This window comes from Camelus dromedarius, chromosome 1 (assembly GCF_036321535.1).
Source record: "Camelus dromedarius isolate mCamDro1 chromosome 1, mCamDro1.pat, whole genome shotgun sequence".
In the NCBI taxonomy this organism is placed as follows: Eukaryota; Metazoa; Chordata; class Mammalia; order Artiodactyla; family Camelidae; genus Camelus; species Camelus dromedarius.
In genome coordinates, this window is record NC_087436.1 from 121,781,053 (window position 1) to 121,801,988 (window position 20,936).

The 20,936-nt window shown below is 49.3% G+C and overlaps 1 protein-coding gene across 10 annotated transcripts in view; it reads right to left on the reverse strand.

Moving 5' to 3' along the window:
- The window catches only part of FAM193A (family with sequence similarity 193 member A), a 147,112-nt gene that overhangs the window by 51,331 nt on the left and 74,845 nt on the right, over positions 1-20,936 (reverse strand). For all 10 annotated transcript variants that reach the window (XR_010382135.1, XM_064488653.1, XM_064488652.1 and 7 more), the window contains 3 exons: positions 19,489-19,723; positions 13,936-14,060; positions 9,115-9,262 (listed from right to left, as the gene is read on the reverse strand). Coding sequence is in view for 9 of the 10 variants with exons in the window: in XM_064488653.1 (XP_064344723.1) it covers positions 9,115-9,262; positions 13,936-14,060; positions 19,489-19,723 (508 nt within the window). In the remaining variant the exon portion in view is untranslated. The remainder of the gene's footprint in view (positions 1-9,114; positions 9,263-13,935; positions 14,061-19,488; positions 19,724-20,936) is intronic.

Here is a 20,936-nt window from a genome sequence, read left to right on the forward strand (position 1 = left end):
GACAGGGCGCAAGAAGCTCCAGAGCTCAACGGTGTGACAACAACGTGAGCAGACTCAGCACAGCTGAGCTGCAGGCTTAGAGACGGTTAGGACAGCCAACACTGAGCGGTGCAGATTTGACAAAAGGTTTTAAGAACTGAAGGGAATAGGGAATTAAAAATGGGTTCAAGGGACTGCCTTACTTGAGGGGGATGTCTAAGAAATGAGTCATCTTGGTGTTTGTGTAAATGCATTCTCTTTTTGGTATACGTCCATTGTACTGAAGTACAGTCACTTTACAACGTGGTGTCAGTCTCTGGTGCACAGTGCAGTGCTTCAGTCACACGTGAACATACATACATTCGTTTTCATTCTTTTTCACTGTAACTTATTGAGTATAGTTCCCTGTGCTACACAGTATAAACCTGTTTATCTATTTTATATATATTAGTATCTGCAAATCTCCAACTCCCAATTTATCCCTTCCCGCCCTCTTCCCCTCCTGGTAACCATGAGTTTTTTTCTATGTCTGTGAGTCTGTTTCTGTTTTGCAAATGAGTTCATTTGTCTTTGAGATTCCACACATAAGTGATATCATATGGTATTTTTCTTTCTGTTTCTGGCTTACTTCACTTAGAATGACAGTCTCTAGGTCCATCCATGTGGCTGCAAATGGAGTGATTTTATCCTTTTTTATGGTGGAGTAGTGTTCCATTGTGTGTATATACACACCACAGCTTCTCTATCCAGTCGTCTCTCAGTGGACGTTTAGGTTGCTTCCATGTACACAGTGCTGCTGTGAACACTGGGGTGCATGTATCTTTCTGAAAAATGTATTCTTATAATTATTAAAAACCTAAGAGTAACCACTAAAAGGATAAAAATAGGATATATATCTTCCAAATTATCAGAAGGAAAAAAAGGGAGGGGGCATACATCCAGCCCTACAGGCGGGAAATACTACCAAAAGGGGGCCGTCTTCCGGCCCCGGAGGGGACGCTGCCTGCTTCCTGCATCACCTGACGAAGTCAACTAGATCTTCAAATTTTAACATTACCAATAAACCCTCTGAAATAAAACAAGAGTAATTTAACAAAATGAAATTCATGCACTTAATTTTTTTAATAGTTCAAAGTATTAGAGACAAAATCTAAGTTGAAATTACAGTCCGTTTAAAAAATCGAATTTTGGATGTGTCCAAGATAGAAAAGAAAATGTATACTTTAGAGGTGTTTATGAGAGAACAAAACAGAACAAAAAAAGACTGAAAAGTATATGTTCAATGTAAGAAGCCCAAACGAAACAAGAAATCAACTAATAAGAAATTAAGGGCAAAGACTGAAATTATTGGGGAAACAAAGAAGTAAATGTCAATAAATCTGGAAGTTGATTCTCTGAACTTCTTCCTTCCCGGGCCGAACCACAAAAAGAGCAGGAATGAGAAAGGACACGAACACACACGAAAGAGATTTTTTTAAACCACAAGGAATACATGTGTGCAGCTTATGCTTTTCACGTCTGAAGAAGGGCTGCCAACAAGCGGCTCACAGAGACTCTGCTGCCTGCACGATGTGCTCCAGGAGCTGGGCCGACAGCAGAAGGCTCCTGACGTCACGCCTAACAATCCAGACTTGGGCTCCTCTGGACAAGTCAGCACTGAGACCAGGGCGCACTGCCAGCCTCCTTCTGGGAGACAGTTCGCTCTCTAAGTGTGAAGTCAGATGCGGGGCTTCTCCCGCAGCCATCACTTTGCCCATTTTCATCAGCTCCCCTGTAAGCACAAGCTTGTACCCGCCTTTATCTAAATGATGTGGATCATTTCCCAGGCAAATGTCAATTTGAAAAACTCACTCAATAGTAGAAAACCCGAAACAGGCTAATAAACGCAATGCAAGCTGAAAAGGCAGTCAAAGACACACAGTCCTTGCCCCTCCTCCTCCACGCAAATGTGAATCAGGCCCAAAAGTCCGACAGTGCGTTCTGTCAGGGCCTTCACAGAACAGGAGATGCGAGCTACTCCTGAAAGCTGAAAAACATGGAAAGCTTCTCAATTCATTCTATGAGACTAGGATAACCTTTATACAAAACAGACAATACCCTAGAGGTGAAAACTCACTATACCTCAGAATACAGATATAAAAATCCTAAGTAAAATACCAGCTGACTGAATCCAACAACGGCTTGAAGGATAATGCATCACAATCTAGTAGGGTTTAATTCCAGGGAACGCAAGGGTGTCTCAAAATTAGGAAGCCTAATCTAATTCACGAAGAAATACAGGAGGAAGAAACCATACAAATTCAATGTCTAATCCTGGTTTTTTTTAAAAAAACAAAAACAATAACCTTTTAATAAGCTATTAAAAAGGGGGAAATTTATTTAATTTGCTAAAAAGTATCAAAAATTTGTCTGGTAAGCATCAGACTTGATGTGAAACGTCCGAAGCACCCCAGAGCAGCCAGGAGCTGAACAAGGGTGCTGCCAGCAACACCCTTGACGGCGCTTTGAGGACTCTAGCTAACGCAAAAACCCCAGACAGACGACACAAAGGTCAAGTGCTGGAGAGGATAAAGCAAAACTACTATTATTCGTAGAAGATTATCATAGCAATCAATTCCAAAACTGTTAAGAGTTAATAAGGGAGTTTGGTGAGATGACTGGACACAAAGTAAAACTCAGCCTCCCTACATACACCAGCAATAGCTCTTTAGAAGATTTATTCTGTTGGGGGGAGGGTATAGCTCAATGGTAGAGCACATGCTTAGCTTGCACACAGTCCTGGGTTCAGTCCCCAGTGCCTCCCCCCAAAATAAATAAATAAATCGAATTACCTCTCCCCCCTCAAAAAAAGAAACTTCATTCTGTCGTTTAAGAGGCCACTCGTAACAGCCCATAAAACTATAAAACACCTCCGTATAAGCTCAGTAAGAAATGTACAAACCATAAAACCATAATCTAGGATAAAGGGACAACCTCAAACAGAGACATATGCCACAGGTTTGTATGGGAAGATTCAATATGGGTGCTAATTCTCTCTTTACATGTCTGCAGTTTTTCTAAAAAAAATGCTTTCTTTTACAAGTAGCTATTACTACTGCAAATTTTAAAAATGATTTAAAATAAGCTAAATAGAAGGGTAGTCATTTCTTCATCTCACTCCAGAGCTCAGTGCAGAGCTGTCTGACAAATAACGCCAACAGAAACATCCTCCTGACCCTCTCTGCGCGCCCTCCGGGACAGATTTAGTGGAGCAGGTGTCCACCTGCAGGCTGTGTGTGCATCAAACAGTGCACAGAGGGTAGATTTTACAAGCAAGTAGAAACAACTGATTTCAAGGCCACCGCCTGTCTCCCTGTGCCCACACCTACTTGTGAATGCTGGTTATTCTGCAGGCGTTCAACATTTTGAAACCTTGAATTATTATATGATTTCTAAAATGCCACTTGATTAAAGGGACTGACACCCACCCCAAGGGTTCTAGAATGACTGGTACTAAAATTGCTCCATTTCCCTAACCTGTGTTAATGGCACTGTGATTTCTCGACAGGTGGGTGAAAGTCCGAATGTTAGCTTTTGGTTGCTTTAGTGAAGAGGATCATTTTCCATGGCGAAAAGAAAGACAGAAAATGCCCTTTTATTTTCTTGTTGTGGTAAAATATACGTAAGACAAGATATACCACCTTAGCCACCTCAGTGGCGTTAAACACATTCCCACTGTTGTGCAGCCGTCGCCACCATCCCCCCCGTAACTCTTCATCTTGTGAAACTGACACTGTCCCCACTGAACAGCAACCCCATTCCCCCTCCCCCAGCCCCGGCACCACCACCATGCTCTCTGTCTCCGGCTCTGCCTACTCTCAGTGCCTTGTGTGAGTGGAGTCCTAACAGTATTTGTCCTTCTTTGTCTGCCTTATTTCACTTAATGTCTTCAAGGGTCTTCCATGTTTTTAGGTCTTCAATCCATTCTGAGTAAATTTCTGCATGTGATATTAGGTAAGGGTCCAGCTTCACTCTTTCACATGTGGATGTCCAGTTTTCCCAGCACCACTTGCGGAAAAGACCGCCCTTTCCCCATTGAAGGATCTTGGCATCCTTGTCGAAACTCATCTGACCTACATGTGAGGGTTTATTTCTGGGCTCTGTGTTCTATTCCACTGGTCTGGATGTCTGTCTGTATGCCAGCACCACACTGTTTTGATTACGGCGGCTTTGCCGTAAGTTTTGAAAGCAGGAAGTGTGAGTCCTCCAGTTTTGTTCTTTTTTTTCAGCATTTTTCTGGCTATTCTGGGTCAGAGATTCCATACAAATTTTGGAGTGTATTTATCTACTCCTGCAAAAAACATCATTGGGATTTTGATCAAGACTGCACTGAATCTATACTACCACCTTGGGTAATGGTAACATTTTAATAATATTAAGCTGTCCAATCCAGGAACACAGGATGTGTTTCCATTTATTTATGTCCTCTTTACTTCCTTTCAGCAATGTTCTACAGTTCTCACTGAACTGAATGTTCTGCAGTCTTCTACCTCCTTGAGTAAATTAATCCCTAAGTTATTTTACTCTTTTCAATGCCATTGTAAATAAAACTGTTTTCATAATTTCCTTTTCAGACTGTTCATTGCTTGTATGTACACATGCAATTAATTTTTGTGTGTGGACTCTGTATCCTGCTACTTTGCTGAATTCACTTATTAATTCTAACAGCTTTTTGGCAGAATGTTTACAATTTTCCACATATAAGATCACATCATCTGCAAACGGAGATAATTGTACTCTTCTCCTATTTGAACGCCTTTTATTTCTTTTTCTTGCCTAAGTGCTCTGGCTAGAGTTCCCAGCACTGTGCTGAACAGAAGCGGTGGAAGCGGGCATCCCTGCCCGTCCCTAGTCTTGGACGGCTGAGGATGGCGTCTCCTGCAGGTTCCTGTATCTGTGGCTTTTACTATGTGGAGGTAGTTTCCTTCTACTCCCATCTGTTGAGTGTTTTTAGTCATGAAAGGTGTTGAATTTTGTCAAACACTTTTTCTGCGTAAACTGGGGTGATCGTGTGGTTTTCCCTTTTTGTTGATGTGGCATACTACAGTGATTTTCGTATGTTGAACCATCTTTGCATTCCTGGAATACTCCTAATTGGCCATAGTGTAACATCCTTTAAATATGCTGAATTTCTGCTCGCTGCTATTTTGTTAAGGATTCTTGCATCAATATTCACAAAGGACATTGGTCTGTAGTCTTCTTGTAGTGTCTTGGTCTGGCTTTGGTATCCAGGGCCTCAAAGAACGAGTTAGGACGTGTCCTCCTCTTCAATTTCCTAGAAAAGTTTGAGAAGGATGGGTACTAAGTCTTCTTTAAATGTTTGTTAGAATTCACCTCTGAACCACTGGGTCCCGAACTCTCATTTGCTGGGAGATTTTTGAACACTGGCTTAGTCTCCTTTCTAGTTATGGGTCTATTCGGAATTTGTTTCTTCATGATTTAGTCTTACTAGGTTGTATGTTTCTAGGAATTTGTCCACTTCATCTAGGTTATCCAATCTGTTGGTGTGCAATTGTTCACAGTACTCTCTTGTAGTCCTTTTTATTTCTGTAGAACTGGTAATAATGTCGTTACTTCATTTTGATTTTAGTAATTTCAGTCTTTTTTTTTCTTACTTTATTCATAAGCTGTTATTCTGTTGATCACATTCATTCTGCTAATCTTCTCAAAGAGCCAATTTCTGGTTTCACTGATTATCCTGTTTTCTGTTCTCTATTTTTGTTTCTCTCTGCTCTGACCTTTATTATTTCCTTCCTTCTGCTAGCTTTGGATTTAGTTTATCTCCCCCACTCCCTAGTTCTATAAGTTGCAAATTAGGTTTTTGGTTTGACATCTTTCTTATTTTTAATGTAAAGACTTATAAGTATAAGGACATGTACTTTTAAAGAAATTCAATTTCAGCTTTACTTTTTAAGTAAGGACTGTATTTTCTTCTTGGAGAAAACACATATGTTGTTATTTTTACATACACCCCATTTTTATCAACTAGCAGTGATAATACTGTGTATTATATTCCTAAATAAATGTGTGACTTCAGGCAACAGATAAAACAAGAAGTTACTGTTCCCAAAGGATTTCTTTTTTGTTTGTCTGGGCTTTTTGGGGGGTGGCTGGTAGGGGGCTAATTCGGTTTATTAATTAGCTAATTAAACAGACGTACTGGGGGTTGAACCCAAGACTCCGTGCCTGCTAAGTGCGCACCCTACCCGAGCCCCACCTGCCCCCACACAGGAGGTCCTGGTCTGAGCTAAGTCTCAGTCTCACCCTCTGCTGAGGACTTGTCCTGACGCCTTTACATCTTTAGTCATAGTTCAGTCAGAGAAATGAAGGAGGAATTTCTGAACCTAGCATTGCATTCACATCTATCATGCCTATGATGTAAAGTAAGAAAGACCACACAGGGTCCCCAGGAGGGCAGGACATGGATACCCCCGGTACAAATCCTGGCCAGCCTCCCTGACTGAGGGGCCTGGGGGCAGCCAATACACGCTCCAGTGTCTCTTCTCATCTGTAAACGCAGGTAACACCATTATTTCTTAGAGAGACTGTGAGCAGCAACGAGGTTATAGGCTCTACATTTCTCAGCGCAGCGCTCAGCACAGCGTTCAGGGCATGATCGTTTACCTCCTCTTCTCCTCACCCGAATTAACATTTTAGTTACAACACTCTTCTGAAATCACCCGAAGAGGATCACACATCATTCACACTACCAGAAGCTTGCACTGACAAAACACGACGGGAAGTCAGGGATAAGCCAGAGTCCTCCCTAGCTGGCGCACCCAGCCCTGCAGGAGGAATCGCCAGATGCAGGGAGAGAGGGAGGCTGCCTTCGCATAAGCCTCCAGGCTGCACAAAGGTTCCCACAAAGCAGCCTCAGACCCCCTGCCCTCCGCAACGGCCCTGCCCTGGACTCAGGAGCAGCAGCGCTCCTGCGTCTCTCCCAGCCTCGTTGCCAGGCCAGCGCGGGCTCTCACGCCTCTCTCCCCGAGAAGGCATCGCACATCCCTTGTCCTTTTGAAGCAAGAATGCCTCATCGAGTTTCTTCTACCATCAGCTTGGGCCCCAGTGACAAGAGTTAGCCAGGGAGAGAGGCTGGTGTCTAGTCTTCAACTTTTTTCTGAGGGTCCCTCCTTCACAGAGAACTGATGACCTGACATCCCAGGCAATCAGAGCTCTCCACCTCTCCCTTTACCTCTGTATCCTCAATAAACCACACTTCACTGCCAAGGGATTGTCTCTATAGGGGACCCATTAACTAGCTCAGTACAGCCCAATTCACAACACAAGGAGTATTTACTGTAGTTCTTCTGCTTTTTAGTAACAACACATGAAAAAACTGTATTAGAATTATAAAATACAAAAGGCTCAAATAAAAGTAAAACATCATCTAATCTGATTCTGTCATTTCATAAGTGGCGGACTAAGGTCCAGGACAGGGGGAAAGGCTTGGCTGAGGTTCACAATGAATCTGGGGCAGAGCCCAGGGTCAAACGCCATTCAGGGTCCTCCACGGGACCTGAGCAGCACACCCCAAGGGCGTTTTACACACTGGTGACACGGTTTGGCTTCGAGATCTCATACCCAGTACCGGAAAAGGCGCTGCAACTGGTCCCTGTGCACCACTCTCCCCTCCTGGCTCCTATTTCCTCTCCCACCTGAACAGCAAGCTGCTAAAAATGGGCTGTCATGTGTGCAGGTAGCAGAGGGGAGGGTGGCGTTCTGCTCCTTTGCTTCTGAGCGGCTCTGCTGCTGGCTGCCCGGATGCACAAGGCCTCATGCGGTCAAGCGGCTGCAGGTCCACGTGGAGGCTGCACAGGCAACCTGGCCCCACTCCAGCGTTTGCTACGCTGCCACCAGTGGAGAACGTGGAGCAGCGCTGCTCCCACAGAGGCCTAAGCTGAGGCGTTAGTGACAAGCCACAGCTGGGGAACAGGCCTCTGGTTGTGAAACAGACAGACACACGGATGGACACACTACACACTCACCCCTAAGGAAGCAGAACAGCCAGTGCTCTCCACGCCTCCCCCTCCTCAGGCCGCAGGATAGAGGGGAGCACGTCACAGGAACAGGGTGGCCACACGGGGCCCACGTACGGACCGTGGGGGAGGCCGAGCGCACGGCGCAAGCAGACCTGTGAGTCCGGGGACCACCTGCCTGGGACGAGCCCAGTAGTGCTGAACTCCGTACCATTACCAAGCTGGAATCTGGCCCCCTGCCCCCCTGCCCCCCCTGCCCCTGACAGAGAGGTTAAAGCCGGTATCATGCCGAGACTATGGTAAGAAAAATTCTCCCAAGTTAACAGACCACCTATAGTTCTGGTCCCTGGAGCTGCAGAGAGAGGACTGCTGTAGCCACTTGGAATGAGACAGGGTCCCGGGAAGCACCGAGAACACACCTGAACCTTCCTACTGCCCAGCCTCACCCCATACCTGGATGGTGACGGTGAGACAGAGGGGCCGCAGCCTGCTGTCAAGTGGCACCACTGACCCCAGTGGACCAGCACACATCGTAAGCCAGAACCAGGGTTCTGCTTGCCTGTAGTCTCAAAAGCATAATACGGAGCTCGGTCACCATTTCCTTATTATTCCTCATACCCTGTACCTTAAAAAAGGCCCACTCTGAATGTCTCCCCTGCCCGACCCTCCCAGTGGTTTCAGAAAGATGGGCAGGCCAGGGCAGGCAGTGGGGTGCCATCTGGAAGCCCTGTTCTGTGCCCCCCGAAGTTCTGGCTGCCCAGCTACACTGCCCTCAGGCCCTGTCTCCAACAGGGGCGCCTGCCTTCTCCACTCTCTCCATCCCTGGAAACAGCCAGCAGACACAGCCATCTGTGCGTGTCTGAGATGTTGGGACAGATGGAGAATGGGCTCTGAAGGCCACACGTGCCGTGTGTCCCAGGCTCTGAGTGGCAGAGTGTTCAGTAAATGATTCCTGAAATGCCAAGGTGCAGCAGCTCCCCAAGGCCCCAGAAGCCCCTGCAGGCAGCACTGAGCCTGGAAGCAGCCTGTACAAGGGACAGCGGCTGTGCCCGGGGCAGCATGGAATGAGAGCAGCAGTGGGGAGACCCCATGCACACCCCCAGCCCCGGCACGCACCCACCTGCTCGTCCACATAGGCGTCGATCCTCTTCTGGCACTCCAGCCACTCCTCGGCCACGCCGCGCAGCTCCTCCTCAGAGTGCTGGTAGCGCTGCAGCAAGGTGCTGTACGCGTCCTCGCTGCAGGTGTCGTGGGTCGTGGTTCCCAGCCTGGGGAGAGAGGCCGGTCAACACAGGGAGGGGCCTGAGGCTCTGGGCCAGAGACCAGAGGTGTGCTTCCGTCTGCCACCTCCCCTCCCACAGTGACGGGCTGCTGGGAGGGAGGAGGGGTACACACGTTAGGCACCGGGACAGGGTCTGGCCTGAAGAAGAAGCCCAAACAAGTGACAGCTCCTCAGAAACATAGTGAGGGGTGCACAACACTGTCCTCAAAAGACTAGGGTCTGGAGATTCAGCCACTCCCTGAGGGACTGTGACCTGCTTCCTTTCCTGAGGTACACTGATCCAGAGAAAGCGTTTAATGAGAAACATGAAATTTGGACCTGGTCTTCAAATTAAGTAAAACAGGAAATTCAATTCAATAAAAAAAAATACAGTTTTACTTATGCTATACTATTTATCTTAAGAAAGATGGAAAGATGCCAAATGAAAACACAAACAGAAAACAAAAGACGCACATACAGGGGAACACCCCGGGTTCTGGAGAAGAGGAAGGCGTGTGAGAGGAAGCGGAGAGAAGGGGAGGGCGGGCTCACAGGCAGCTTATCTTCAGAAAGCATTCAGTTTCCCAGGATTTAACCAGTTTCCCAATATATGTCAACATGTGAACCAAAATAATGACAGTGAAGACCTCATAACATCCTTACCACACGTATCGTCACTCAAGAGCACAGAGACGTGCAGGGTTAATAACCAGCGCTGTTTACGCAGAACTGGAAGCCACGCCCCAGGCCGGACAGACTTTAAATCACACCCACTCATTCACACCTGGACACACGAGTGCACTTACACACACTCTGAAGTGGAAACGCACCGTGGGAAGTTGTTAAGATGAGACTGCGTCACCAAGTTTAAAAACGTGTGTGTCGGGGCAGGCAGGGATGCGTGGACAATGGAAAAAATCTAAAAGTAGCACCAAACTGTTCATAGTACCTACCTCTTTTCATGATTTCTTTTGTTTTCAGAATTTTATTGCAATAACAATCTAATAACTTGATAATAAAGATAAACAACTCAGTGATTTTAAAACAAGGACCTCCCAGTGGGTGTAGACAGCTCCCCCTCCACCCATGACCACCGCGTAAAGACGCACATCACGCAGCAGAGTTGTGCCTGCTGAAGCTGTCTACACCGCGTCCACCTGTGAGATTCCCTTCAAAAAGGGGCCCGCAGATGTCAGTGTCACTGAGAAGGTGTGCAGGGAAGCCCAGAACCAGGAAAGGGACTGACAGCGACCCACAGGGTGAGGGGGGCTTGTTCAAACACCAAGATGGCTCTCCTAAGGCTGTTTCGGCCCCCAGGAAACAAAACTCTTCAAGACAGAGAATCCAGGGCCTCTGGGAGGCTCCTCCGGGCTCCACACAGCAGGGGGCACCCCAGGTCCGAGCGCGCGGTTCTGTGTCTCGCTGCACAGGAGCCCCCGCGGCAGCGGCTTTCTCCCCATGCCTTGCTTCTGCAACCCGGCTCATCGCAGACTGATTTCCACTCTTCATGCAAAACCACCTTCCACATGACGCCACCATGCCTCCTGGACCCCCTGTAAAACGGGTGCTAAGGGGCGCCGGCGTCAGCCAGGCCCCTCCCCACACCACGCTGCAGAGCCTATTCAGAGCCCAAGGACAGCAAGCCGTCGGGGGCCTGGGGCTTCTCTGCTGGGGGATTCAGAGCACAACCCACAGGAACAGGGCTCACGTGCAAGTGAAGCTGGTGGAATCCAGAGGGGAAGCAGGGAGCTACCAGAAAATGTCCTCAGGGTCAAATGACATCAGTGGGCCAGCAAACAAGTTTCTATCTCAACACTCACTCTGCAAACAGCAGCACATAATGGGGAGCAGCATCTATTATAAATAGCGTGCACGTGACAAGGAAAGTGAAATGAAGTCAGTCTGCATTGTGTAAATTTATTCACAAGCCCAATTAAGATTCCCTTAGCAATGAACATATATTTAAAATACAGACCAAACTGCACAGCAACTACTAAAGCCACCACAATGAATAAGGAGACAAACGGGCTCCTGGTCTCGCCACAGGGACGGGAGCAGAGTCCAGAGGGGCTTCTGGGTCCACCACTAACTCTCAGGCAGCACAGACTGCAGCCCGCGCAGCGCTGCGAGGGTGTCGCTGCAGGACCACACCTGGCATCACTGCAGGATGGCCGGTGCAGGCGCCCTCACAGGTAAATTGTAAGGGAAAGGGGTGGGGCTGAGGGAGCTGCAGATGAAAGAACCTAGAAAGACATGGGGAGGGGGGGTGGGGAGTGGAGGTCAATGCTTAACGGTGACAGAGTCTCTGTCTGGGGGTGACAAATAAGTTTTGAAAATAGATGCTGGCAGTGGTTGCTCAACACTCTGACCGTAATTAATGCTATTGAATTTGTACACTTAAAATGATTAAATTGGCAATTTTTATGTTATATATACTTTACCACAACTTAAAAAAAATAATAATATACCAACAGCTGCTGAATCATACACTTTAAATTAGTGATTGTACGGCATGTGAGCTGTCTCTCAATAAAGCTGTTAAAAAACAGAAAGAGAAATAACTTTCCTAAATTAAATCCATTATTTTAAATGAGGTCAACCTTTGGGTATATCATTCATATTAAAAATTTTTTTTAAGATACATCAAATAAAAAATCCAGGCAAGACTTTGGAAATGCACACGACCACTCAGAGAGTAAAGCCAGGGAAGGGCAGCGCTGCCGCGCCGGCCACCTGTGGGCCGGCTCTGGGCGAGGCGGGGCGCAGATGGACTTGCCTCCCAGAGGCAGCTAAGGAATGCCATCTACTACCAGTTCATTAATCCACTGATCCATTATACATTTATTTGGTGTAGTTCTCTGTATCTGTATTTGAGTTTGTAAGAAACAAGATACAGGTGCAGAGACAAAGGGTCAGCACTGAAACACTCACCACTACGGATCCTGTGCACTACGGGCGCAGTCATTGCTGTCGGGCGTGGCGTTTGTGTTTGCCTTGTCACTTTTTAGGAGTTGTTAAGTGGGTATTTGTAAACTGAGCAGCTCAAATCTGAATTCTTCTCGGGTCCAACAAGGGCGTCTCGCGGGGAACTTGGAGGGCCACGTCCTTCTGGTGCCCCGGCCTCCTGGGGACGCTCTGCCTGCCTTCACCCGGGCTTCTGCCTGCCCCCGCCGACCCTCCTGAGAGCGGTACCGCAGCCTGAGCACAGGATTGACACGGAGACTCCAGAACACTGCTCACGTCTGGACACTGACCATTAGCAACGAGCGAATGAGAAATCCAGACCCAGAGCAGAGAAACATGGAGTCTCATACTGCAGTGCAGGTTTCTGCCACCCACCCACCCAGTCTGACGAGCAGCCCGTCAAACCCACTGGCTCATCAGAAAAAGAACAGGCTGTACACCCTGGATCTTGCTGTAAGGACCCCCCCACAAGATGCATGTCTTTTTGTAAAAAGTGCTTCTGGTGGATTTGAACTTCGTAACTGGGGACAAAACAGTGCTCTGTGTTCCAATATCAAGACTGAATACTCTCCTGACTCCTTCTTCTCTGAGGGTCACGGTTGGAACACTCAGGTCTTTGTGCACCCACCGTGGACTGTGACAGACGCCTGGAAGTGGACGCAGAAGGGAAGAGGGCGTGAAGCACCAGCCCTGCAATGCAGGGGATGCGGGAAGGGTCAGGAGCCATGCAGAGTGCAGGCCACACCGCACAGCGCTGTGTTCTGACCTCTCTACCCCCATCCTCCTTCCCTTATTCTTTCTCCAGAGGTGAGGCTGGGAAGTGGGGCGGGTTAGGACCCCTCAAAGAGGATTTAGGAATACAGAAAACAAAGACTGGGTTGATACATGGGTTTCGAGAGAAAAAAAAAAAGTCGTGTGTAAGTTAACTGCAACAATCACTTATTTTCTTAGAAATAATTTCCTTTCTTCGTGAGTCTGCCCCATTACATCTCAGTACGCACATTTAAGTAAAGAGGACTGCAGTCTGTCCTCCCGTGACACACCCACAGGCCAGGGATCCGCTCACACGTGTGCAGACAGGGAACCAAGCCACCGCCCCAGGGCTCCGGGGGAGCCTCCTCCCGCCAACTGCAGCCACCTGGGAGCACACGGCCCCAGCCGAAACCTACGTCCCCATCACCAGGGCTAACGACCCCGAGTGATGTACCAGAACACTCGCTGGACACACCTGAGGAAGCCCCATGGATGCTCTACGCCAGCAAGAAGAGCCCAAGCCATGAGCCACAACGGGGAGGGAACGTCCAAGAGGCACGACGGCGTGTCTGACCCTACCCCCAGCACCCAGGAGCCCCTAGGCACCGTTGGACCCCTGCTGGAGCCCTCCCCTCCTCCCCCCACCGCATGTCCCCAGTATAGACCACACCACAGCCACCTGGCACAGCCTGAGTCTTGTCAGGTAAAATGCTCCATCTACGGCAGCTTTTCCTTATTCATGAGGAATCTGTGGTGTTAGATCCTAGTGGGTTTGTTATTTTAAAGTTTAATCGTGTTACTCTTTGGGTTTTGAGCTTTCTACCCAAACTATATTTTCCCCTAAGCTGGTAACTTTCTGGTGAGGAGTGCCCCTGCAGTGGTGTTCAGGCACACACCTGCTGCACCCAGGGCAAAGGTCCGCACTGTCACCTAGCAGGACACACGCAGATTAAGACCGAGTACCTGATTTGCGACACGAGTGCTGGCAAGCTGCTCTGGAGAAGCGGCTCCGAGAAGACCAGGTCTTCAAAGAGGTGTTTATTATGCAGTTCCCACGTCACCTGGAACTTCTTCAAGTGTTCGTTTTCCTAGTTAAATAAAGAAATCGGAGATGCACTAATTAAAGACCAAAAAAGTCCCAGAAGGGCTCCCTCCCCCCGCCCCACTCCTTCCAGGCCCAGAACATTCTGTTCGTGAGGAGCTGTTACTGTGTGGCCCAAAGTGCACTCCGGTGTGGGCATCTGACCACGCGGACCTGGGCCCAGCCAGCCCCACTTCTAAAACTGCAACACAAAAGAAAGGGGGGCAAGGCACCGGGGGGGAGACAGAGAGAGAAACCAGCGCACAAATCTGACGGCCATTTTTCACAGCCGCGCTTCCAAACTGTATCAAAAGCCCTTCTTCCAAACAACGTAAACGCACACACGTCCTTTGACACTGAAGGACAACCATTTCCATGCCTGTCTTGAGAAATCTCCCATTCTGAGAGACACAAGTAACTTCCCCACTAGTGACACTCAGTGAAAGGCCAGGTCTTCCGTTTCCCTGATAAATGTAACCTCATCGGTTACTTTAGACAACAACTTTTAAACATTCGGGAGGGTCCCAGCCATGAGAATGACATCAAGACAGCTGCCCATTTGCCCTCAACACTGGGTGACCAGGGCAGAAGGCTCAATTACCTTTTCCAAGTGCAGCATTCACTTTCCACAGATCCTGCGCAACCACGCTCGTGCAGACCCACACTCCCCATCTGTAAGCTACTCACACATTATCCGTGCTGAGTCCCCGCACGTCCGGGGTGGACACTCCCCACCTGGACGACCGGTGTGCACAGTGCTCCTGGCTCCGCGCTGCACCGCGCACAGCCGCCACACTCAGGGCCTGTGCCTGTTCACAACTTGACCCAGCTGAGCCGGAACGAGGGCACCGGGAGAGGTCAGGAAACGACTTACCCGTGCAGACGCCACTGTCTGTCACCTGACGACCGGCAGACACAGGGGCTGAGAGCGTAAGTTCAGTGACCACCTCCCACTCCTGAACACAAACACCTGTGGGTGCTGCTGAGAGCATGCTGGCTCCACTAGTTACAGTCCCCGTCTACACTCACGAACCATAAAGACAGATTCAGCCAGAAATTTATGACACCCGCAGAGAACCTCAAACCCTCAATTCTGTCAGTGCTTGCAGTTTTACCAGAACACCAGTGCCTCCCAGATCTGACTTTCACCACTCCCGTTTCAAACGCAGCATCTCTTGGAGCCACTGCTCAGCACTGGCAGAAGCCCAGGGCCCGGGAACCAATAAACTGGGCCTGAGGCCTGGATGAGACCATCCTATTACCAGCATACTACTTCAGAACGTGCTGTAATAATGACACAGCCACAGACAAAGCGTGTAAAGGACACGACAGCCTTGAGCGGAGACCACTCTGTCTGCCCGGCACCGTGCCGGGCACGGGGACACAGGAACTACACCAGCAGGTCCCTGCCTGCTGGGAGCCCCTGGGGGACGAGCAGTAGACGGCGGTCCAATTTATGACTTGTGTCCATGACAAAGAACGGGCAGGAGCTAAGGCAGCAGCCAGACTCGGCCCTGGACCAGAGGAGAGAGGGGGGCCGAGGCCTCGCCGGGTTGTCCCCATAAGTCATGGGGCCGAGTCAGCAGTCCCTGCCTGCCAGCCTGTGAGCAACCCTGGGCACTGAGTTACATCACTTGCAGGGATGGGGCCATGGCCCTGGGTTTTGGGGTTCACATTAACTACACATGAAGACTGACTGATGAAGATGTTCAGGAATTTTTATGAAATCTGAAGTCATGCCTCCAGATGAGGCATGCAAGGAGAAAAGCAGACCCCAATATTGGTTTTCCAAACCGAAAGCAAGCTGGGACAACACCTGCAGTGAGGAGCACCCCCTGCTGGCCACACGCTGTTCTTAGTGCTTCCCACGTGTGGCGCCTCCGGCGCCCGCCATGACCCTGAACTCGGTGCTGCGTGCCCATGCACAGGCTGAGCAGCCTGCCCAGGGTTCGGGGAGCCCGGGTCTGCAGGAGGGGCGCTGCCGCGGCCGCTAAGACAGGGAAGCCTGTGTGGGGACGGTGGAGTCTGTGCCGCCCCAGCTGGAGGCAGGAGGAAAGGCTCACGGACCACAGGGCCAGGCTTTCCATCCAAACCACTAACTCTCCCCACCTTCCCCGCAGAGGCTGTGGGGGGTTTGGAAGAGGGAAGAGAAGGTGTTTAGCAGAATCGACTCCTACAGCAGACCCCGAGGAACAGCAGGGTACCTAAGGCTCTCCTGTCCTTGCGGAAGGAGATTCAAACGCCGTGATCAGCAGCCTAGGGGGGGCATCTCCCCGCTTCTGAAGACGCTCTTCTAAGCCCAGACGTGTCCCACGCTCTGCAGAGTCAGGAGAGGTGTCATGCCCAGAGAAACTAAGCGACCTCTCAGAGACTTAGCTGGCAGGGTTTGCTCAGCAAGTGGACTTGATGCTTCAAGGAAAACAACCAATGCCTACCTTTGGCCAATCATAAAATCTGAGCTTTCAAGTGATAATGAGAACTTTGGAAAACCTGCACCTGTCACTGGCCTTGAAGCTTCTCCATGTTAAAGACCCTTCTGATGAGGACCAGGGTGGTGGCAAAGGTCAGTGTTTACAGTGAACATCATGTTGCCAGACATGACACTGCATATCGTCAGGAAGACGCAGGATTTCCCAAACGACCGATGACTGATATTACAGAACCACGCGTGTGCAGACCCTCTAGGAGCTACACCCGTGGACTGTGATGGAACAGGGTCCGCACAGCTCAGCGACACGGTTTCAGATTCTACACTGCAACTGTTAAGAAGCACCTGGGGCAGGGCACAGCTCAGTGGTAGAGCACATGCCTAGCATGTACTAGGTCCTGGGTTCAATCCCCAGTGCCTCCATTAAAAATAAATAGATACTCCTAATTACCTTCCCCCAAACTGAAAAAAAAAAAAAAAAAAAAGAGGCCACACCTGGGCTCTGGTGGACTCTCAAAAAAGAATGTCCACAGCGATCTGAAAAGTCTATTTAAATATTCCTCCCTTTTCCAAATACATTTCTGTGTGAGGCCCAATTTTCTTCAAAAACTTCAACCAAAACAACCTATGACTGACTGCAGAAGCAGATATGAGAGTCCATGTGTCCTCTACCGAGCCGGACACGACAGAGATTTGCAAACATGTAAAACATGTCCCTCTCCTTATTAAATGTTTTGGAAGACATTTTTATTTTAAAGTATGCTATCTATGTTATGTAATGGGCTATTAATTTCAAAGCAATTTAATAAATATATTTAAATTTCTCCATTTAATTTCACCATAAAAAAATATTGATAGATTAAAAAAAGCTATTTGGGGCTCTCACTTTTTAAATTTAAATGGGCCCAGGTCCAAAAATGCTGAGTCTCTGAGACACAGACTTCGAAGCTAATCTCAGCTCTGTCAGTTCTTACACTGCACTGACCACTGGGGAGGTCTGGAAGGATGATGTTGTAAACTTGTGAACACTGTTGAATCTGATTTGAACACCCCAACCACAAAGAGATTTTTGAGATAACTGGACTGGACGTTAGTCCACAGAAATCACTATGTTTCTGTGGATGTCACGACAGTACTGCTTGTAGAGGTGACCTGCACGTGGCCTGATGTACTGGCCACCCTGGTCACCGCAGAGTAACTTCTAGGCCTGGGAGACCGCACAGCACACAGAGAGCTCCCTTCCCTACTCGGAGGTCACAGTGGGCACAGGCCCTGCCTGTCCCTCCAGTGGGCGGGGCCTCTCCTTCACCCTTGCAGAGGCTGCAGTCCCAGCGTTACATGCTGGGCTCAGCCTGGGCCTCCTAACTCCCAGGACTAGAAGCATCTTTGGAATGCTGGCTCCTGAGTACCTGAACTTCTCAGGATCCCAGCTTTCAATCTGCTCTTCACTCCAAGGCTCCCTGCCTCTCCTGTCACGTCAGCAATGTGTTTTAAAAGATTTTATCTTCTTTGGCTTAAGCTACCCAGTATTTCGGTTGTTTCCCTTGGAGGAAGAGCTCAGGGTATCTGGTCTGGTGGACCACTGGAAACCAAAGTGAGTATATCTCTATGAGCAAAGAAGATGAAATAAATCACTGATCAAAATAGCTGTATTTTGTGCTTAGAGTTTATGACCTTTTTTTCAAACCACAAGAAAACATTTCTACGTGAATTGCTGGTCACTTGCTCCAAGAAGCGTGGTTCAAATGCACTTCTGTGAGCTCAGGAAGGCGCTAGGCCACTCGAGCTGGCCCAGGGCCTGGACTCGGGCTCCGTCCCGCAGCACAACAGCAGCTCTCGTCACTGCTCTGTGCACAGGCTCAAGCCGGAGGGAGACAGGGAGGCGCTGTCACAGAGGAGGTGGCCCTGGATTTGGACTTCTGAGAAACAGCAGACGTTCAACAAGCAGAGCAGGGAGAGGGAGTGTACCAGGGGCCCCAGAGGAAGGAGTGAGGCCGGAAAGGCAAGGACCGCCTGAGCAGAGGCCCCCACCCTCCACCTGCACACCCGCCCCTTCTCACGACGACGCTCTCCTCAAGGCTTTAGGGAGTCACCTGCGGGAAGGCAGTGCTCTGCCGAAGCGATGCTTGACGGGGGCCGTGGACCCCCTGAAATTACTTGCAAAATTGGTTAATTTTTCTAGCAAGGTCTGTCAACTTTAGAATTACAAAAAGACCATTATGCTTAAAATCTTCAGAACCACTGGTTGGTGTTTCAAAATGTAGGTTTTACCACTAAGAAAGCACCCAAAACCAGTCCAGTGAAGTCTCATTCAATAAAATTTAAGTGATGATGAAAAGCTTCAGACGATTAGTGAATCAAGAAGGCACAAATGGCTGGTTCCTCCTTCCATTTGGCAGGTGCACGGGGGCTGTCTAGAACGGTCCCCAGCTTCCCTGGTTTCCAGGAACTGCATTTCCACTACACACGCCCCTTCTACCCATCTGAGGGCACTTCTTTTCTGAGGTCACCAGAGACCCAGTGAGAACACCGGTCTGTCTCCTTCGTTAGGACGGTGAGATGCCTGGTGGGTGGGGCATATTACTTGACTCTATAAACCTGTCCTCGATCCAGTGTGGGGCTGCTGAGTGAATCCATCACTGAAAGCCCGGGGGGGTTGTAGGCGCTCCCCGTGCTCCTTACTAGACGCAAGCCTCTGTCTCCAGGAACAGCAAGTCAACAGCTTGGGATACAAGTCGTTCCTCCTCCTTCTCCCTAGTAATGAACCGTCCTCACCTTGCACTGTCCCCATGCCTCACTCCCTAGGCCTCAAGGTCCCCAAACGGTATCTGCACGACGTGTCACCAGAGAGCACTCCCTTCAACACTCTCCTCCAGAAGCAAAGTCAGAGGGAGGAGAGGAGAGGCTCAGGCTCCCTTCTGCTGGCCTGCACGCCGTGGAAGAGGGGCGGGTGTGGCGGGCCGAGAGCAACACACAGGCCTCTGCCCGGAGGCCGCGGCCAACTTACCAGGGTGCCGAGGAAGGTGCTGATGGTGCGGGCCGCCTGGCACAGGGCGCCATACTCCTCAAGGAGAAGGGAGATGAACTGGTGCGCCTGTGGGGGTCCCTGCAGGGCGGATGGCGACTTCACTTTGGATGCAGCCGACAGCTGCCGGAGGAGCCGGACCTTCATCTCCAGCACGTACTCTCGGGCCTGCTGTTCCAGCCGCTGGTACAGCTGGTAGGGGTCCCTCTCACAGAGCCTGCGCAGGAGAGAGATAGTCACCACTCAGCGAGGTGGCACCCTGGTCCCTCGTAGGGCATCTGTGCGGCCGCGCGCCTAACGACATCCGCGTCTTCTCTCAGTCGCCCTGCTCACAGAGGGGCCCCAAAGTCATCGGCCAGATGACAGAAATGCCAGCATCTGCTGAGAGCGCACTCTGCGGCAAACCCCGCGTCAAGCCCTGGTCTGAGGCCAGGCTCAGGGGCTGAGAGTCGCCGGCTGCACATGGCCAGCAGGTGGCGGACACGCACAGCAGAGCCTCGGCGGCTGGTGGGCGCATGCCCTCCACCACAGAACTACTGAAACCCAGGGCTGAAGACCACCACTGTGTGCAGACAGCTGAAAAGCAAGGACCCAGAGGAGGTGACACCTAGCCTGGAGGGCTGAGTAGACTGCTCTTTCTTCTTCATTCAATCCAAATGGGCTTGTCGTTTTTAATAATCAAAGGAAACTTAAGAGACCGTATATCTCTTTAAAATTATCCCACCAAAAAAAAAAATTTATAAAATTTGTAAGCTGAAGATGAGAGAAAAAATATCAATACATGCCCCCAATCAGGTCACAAGAGCAATGATCATTTTCATACGTCTTTCCTAACATGGAGACAGCCAACTTTTAAAAACATTCTACAGTATTTGGCATGGCCACTTGTTTCAACTGTGCACTTCTGGGAGCCTACAGACGGAACCCCACGACCACTGAAGCCACGACTACAACATCCAGCTACAGCCCGTCCCGGGACGGGGGGCCACTCGAGCACAGCACCCAGGTTGTAAGTAAAATACACTAAGCTACAGCCCCTGGATTTTACACAGTGGAAACTTTCACCTCTAGGCACCACTCTGGGTCAAGAGATGAACGTAGGTCATCACCTGCTCCACTTTCAAATTACACCACTGAGGCTGCAAAAAACAAGAGTCAAGTAAAACTGGAACACAGGTGGCCTTACACAAAACGTGGCCAGAGAGACAACGAGTACGGATGGGACTCCCACTGTGGGTGGCACAGTTCAGATGGATGCATTCATTTTTTAGCTCAGCATAATCATAATTTTAATTACTAGTGTAACAACTGTCCCTGAAACAGAATGTATTTCATCTGTTAAAGAAAAGTCACAAAAGACTCAAATGACACAGGGACAATCAAAGTTACAAGTAGACTGGACGTCCCCTTCTCAGTCCTCTCAGTACGGT